At 35.6% G+C, this 4,426-nt stretch overlaps 1 protein-coding gene across 2 annotated transcripts in view; it reads right to left on the reverse strand.

The window, feature by feature from the left end:
• Positions 1–4,426, reverse strand: part of FAF1 (Fas associated factor 1) — a 377,081-nt gene that overhangs the window by 56,480 nt on the left and 316,175 nt on the right. For both annotated transcript variants that reach the window (XM_011367679.2, XM_023535057.1), the window contains exon 16: positions 315–395. In XM_011367679.2, the coding sequence (XP_011365981.1) occupies positions 315–395 (81 nt within the window). The remainder of the gene's footprint in view (positions 1–314; positions 396–4,426) is intronic.

Raw genomic sequence — 4,426 nt, forward strand, 5'->3', positions numbered from 1 at the left:
TTAGAATCACCTGAACAGCTTTTTAAACATTGCTAGGTTTTACCATAGATTCATTAAAAAAAGAACAAATAAAATAGATACTAGGACCATTTTTGTTTTCATTTTCATGGTTCTCAACAAAGTACTTTGTCAAAATGAACTATACTTTAAGGACCAGGGGTAGAATTATATTCTTTCTGTTAATTGAATCTAGCTTTCTCCAATGCAAACCCAACATTCTTGGGGATCAAAGTGCTAAAAAGGCTGGCATTTAATTAATGAAAGACCATTTAGGATTGAGTTCTTTATCCCAGAAGTCCTGTGACCAAACCTACCTTTGCTCTGTCAGCCTCAAGTGAAAGCCGATAGGCCTCATCTTGCTCTCTCTTCACATTTTCTCTGGCTTCACGTTCATCCTTAAAAGAAAAGATTTAAATGTGTTTTACCATATAACTTTTTAAAAGAAAAAAGTAATGACAATCCCCTTGTTTTACTCACATGTAAATTTATTATAATTAAACATGGCACTTTTAAAGTGTATAGGATATAAATGAGCAAACAAACATACTAGTAGCACAGTATACAGTGAAAAGAAAAATGTTTGAGGCTTAGCTCTACCACTTTCAAACTATGTGACACTGGGCAAGTAACTTAACCTTTCTAGGTCTCAGTTTCCTCAACTGTGAAACAAATAATACCGGCCTCATAGGGTTGCGAGAAGTAAACACACTAATATGTAAACTGTGTAGCAGAGCACCTGACACTTAGTTCATTTTCAAAATGATTACTTCTCTCCACCTTTCTCCTGATTTTTCTTAAACTTGGAGATTGTCAGCATAGCAAGAGTTTGAAAGCAAAATACCCTGGTTAACTTCAGTCCACACCATACCATACCACTAAAGCCTGGTCATCAAATAAATATTTCCTCACATTTATACTCGTGAAGTGTGAATAACTTAGAAGTTCTCTAAGTTGAAGGTCTTTTAGAATATTTTTAGCTTTTGAAGTGATTATGCCATCTGTCTACATTTAAATTGTGATTTCATGTGAAACAAAGAGATAATTCAACTACCAGAATTTCTCATTTGGCAAATTCTGAAATATAGCCAATATACATGTACTCAAATTTAATAAATACCCACATCTATTGACATTAGAATATAGATTCCCTTTTTGGTCATTTCGTGTAATAGGCTGAATCATACAGTCACCAATGTTTGACTTTTTAACCTATAAAAATGAAAATTTCATATGGTTTAACTTAATATTTTGCAACTTTGGGTCTCCCTTATTCAGTATATGCTTGTTCAAGGCTGAGTATATGCTCAAAATTGTCTTGGATGCTCTCCCTAACACCTGTTCAAGACTAGCCTTCTCCCTGAAGCCTCATACTCCTCTTAGTTTCAATGATTCAACTAATTTCACAATCTCTGGTATGAATAGTAACATTTCATTGATTCCCAATCTTTCAAATAAAGAATTAGGAAGATTTAGATGTTTCTGGTCTGAAGCTAGCTGCTATACTATATGTGATGAAAGGGTATGCTAGGGAAAATACATATTGGAACAAAATACCAAGAACAATGTTTAACCTAACTGAGAGATCACTCAGGCTGCAAAGCAGTCAGAATAATTTACATTTCATATAATATTACACATGAATAAAAATGGGGTTTAAGAACTTCTAATTAGAGACTTGCACTTAGTCGTTAGTATTTATATTTTAAGGAAATAGGGCATATTCCTTTAAATATATGTTCACTAATTCTAAGTGGGTATTTCTCACTTTAGTCTATAGGCTATGGTTTTACTATGACCAGACGCAATCAGCATGATAGGACATATTTTGTGTATTTCCGTTATATTTGCATTTGCCAATTCATTACTCTATAAACTCCTCCCCACACTCAATAAACAAGTTTGTACAGAGTGGTCACTTAATAGTTGATTTGGCCATGACTGATCTATATTTGGTATAAAATGTCTTTATTTTTTAAGTCACCGAGGAGAGGTAATAGGATTAGCAGACTTGTGTTCAAGTCCTAGCCCTGCCAGAAGCAAGCTGTGTGTTCTTGGGTAAATAATGTTTCCTTTTTCAGTTATTTATTAAAGGACTGAGCTTCTAAGGATTCTATGTCTCTCTGGATAACCCATCTTTCCTAATTTAATCAACAACCGATGGAAATAATTTTATCTTTTTATATTTCAAGTGTGGAAATATTTAAGATGTTTAAAATTTTAATTTTATCTTACTTTCCTGATCCCACCCCTTCATGTTAGTTTAGATTTCTCTTGTAACATTCTGTACTTTATCTTTAAAATATTTATCACAATGGTTAATTATTTATTTAATGTGAGATTCCCCCATGACACTCTAAGTATCATAAAGGAAGGGATCTTATCTTTATTACATATCTCTGTATTCCAAGTATTTCACACAATGCCTAGCTTTTGAGAGGTGTTTAATAAGCATCTGTTGAATAAATGAATCATCTTTCTAGGCATAAAATATTTACTGTCTGCAGTAAAAATTAAGGAGGAAAAAAGATATAGCTTATTCACAAAGCAGCCCCATCTGAGTCAATGAAATTGACTGGCTGGGCAGAAATGACCTGTTATGACACTATGTACACACAACAAAGGGACCTTCTGAAAGCTACCACCGCTGGAAGCCCTTTGAGCACAAATATAGTTTATAATAAAAGCATTCTAAGAAAACAGCTCTGTTTAAAAAAAGACTGTTGCAACTATGAAAGGCCATTAAATACAGGGATCCCTGACACAAAATGTGGCACCTGTTGTGAGAGGGCTTCCTGAACCAGCTTACTTGCTTCCTTCCCTTCCTCTCCTCTCCCTTCCATTTCTCTTCCCTCCCCTCCCTCCAAATATTCACGAAGCACCAATTTTATAATAAGGCATCGTGCTAGCACTGGGGATACAAAGGCAAGCCAGCTGAATGGGGGAAGACATGGATAATCATGCTTGGACCACCTTCATCATTATTTTATGGAGTTTACTGATTTACTGTGAAGAGTTCAAGGTTTAAGTTTTATATTATTTCCTTTCTGTTCTTTAAATAATGTCACTTTCTCCACCCGAAAGACTTTCTGCTCCATCAGTTCTATCACTCAACATCCTACCAGTTTTTCATATACTTGTAGAAATATAAGAGACAAACATGTTCAAAAGAGCCACCATATAGATGAAGAAAATGAAATCATATGAAGGTAAGTGATTTACGCAAGACCATCTGAATGGCAGAGCTTACGCCTGAATCCAGGTCTCCTGACAGCTTCCTCTCCTCACCCACTTTATCGCAATCCAATGCTCTTTCCCTTGCCCACAGGCCCTCCCTCTCCATTGCAGACAGAAGGGCATGCTCATGATGAATTTCCTAAACTCATCATGTTCACAGCTTCTTGTGTGTTGGTAGTTACTTGTGAATGACTATCATTTCTTCTTTTCTGTCTCGTAGATTTTATACTTGTCTCTCCAAGTGTCCTGTTCTCAGTCATCTCCAATTTGGGGGTTTAGAGAACACTGCTTAGCTATTTTTCCCATATTATGCTATATGATTAGATTTTAAAGACAATTCTAGGTGCTGTAGTTAACAATTCATGTGTAAATCTGTTCTTATAACCTAGAGATGTGAAACTTCTGTGTCCTACAAATACTGTCCTTGCAGAAGTTCCCCTTGCTGAATCTGAGAAGACACATCAGACAAAGTGACTAGAAATAAATGCTGATTGTGTAGAGGTGAGACAGCCAGATAATCAGGCTCAGGAATAAGTCTCAGGTGCTTCCTGGGCTATGGCTTGGGCTGCTTATTATAAAAATACTTCTTGTTACACTAGAATGAGAAGTTGCTCAGAACTAAGTAATAGCCGCCACTGGAGCCTTTCATCTCTAGCATACTTGTCACTGCTCTCATGCTGCTTTGTGCTACACTCAACTGTACTTTTGTTTTACTGCTCCTGATCTAAGCTGTAAGCTTCCATAGGGGGAGGACTCCGTTATCTTCTATAGCATCTAGGGTACTACCTTATGTACGGCGAACATTCAATACATATTTGTTAGATGAAATAGTGACATTATCAATGTTCGACAGTTATATACCTGAAATTCTGAAGCCTCTAAGTATTCTACAGACTAGTAATTTTTATGTAAGTATATTTCCTATTCAGAGTATCATAATGACTTGTTAAAAGTGCTGGAATTAGAATTCAAACCTTGTCGCTCTCTCCCTAAAAGCCTATGTTTCTTTTCCCCCACTGTAGCACACTAAGTAGCTCGGTATAATTCTACATTTCTGAGAAAATAGCCATTGAATCAGATTTCATTACAACCCATTAAAAATAATGAAAACATTTTATGAGCTTTCAGATCGTTCCTAAATGAGGAACTTAACCAGAAATGAAATTTAGGTGTAACTTGTTATTCCTCAGTA

Source organism: Pteropus vampyrus, unplaced genomic scaffold (genome assembly GCF_000151845.1).
Source record: "Pteropus vampyrus isolate Shadow unplaced genomic scaffold, Pvam_2.0 Scaffold135, whole genome shotgun sequence".
Classification (NCBI taxonomy): Eukaryota; Metazoa; Chordata; class Mammalia; order Chiroptera; family Pteropodidae; genus Pteropus; species Pteropus vampyrus.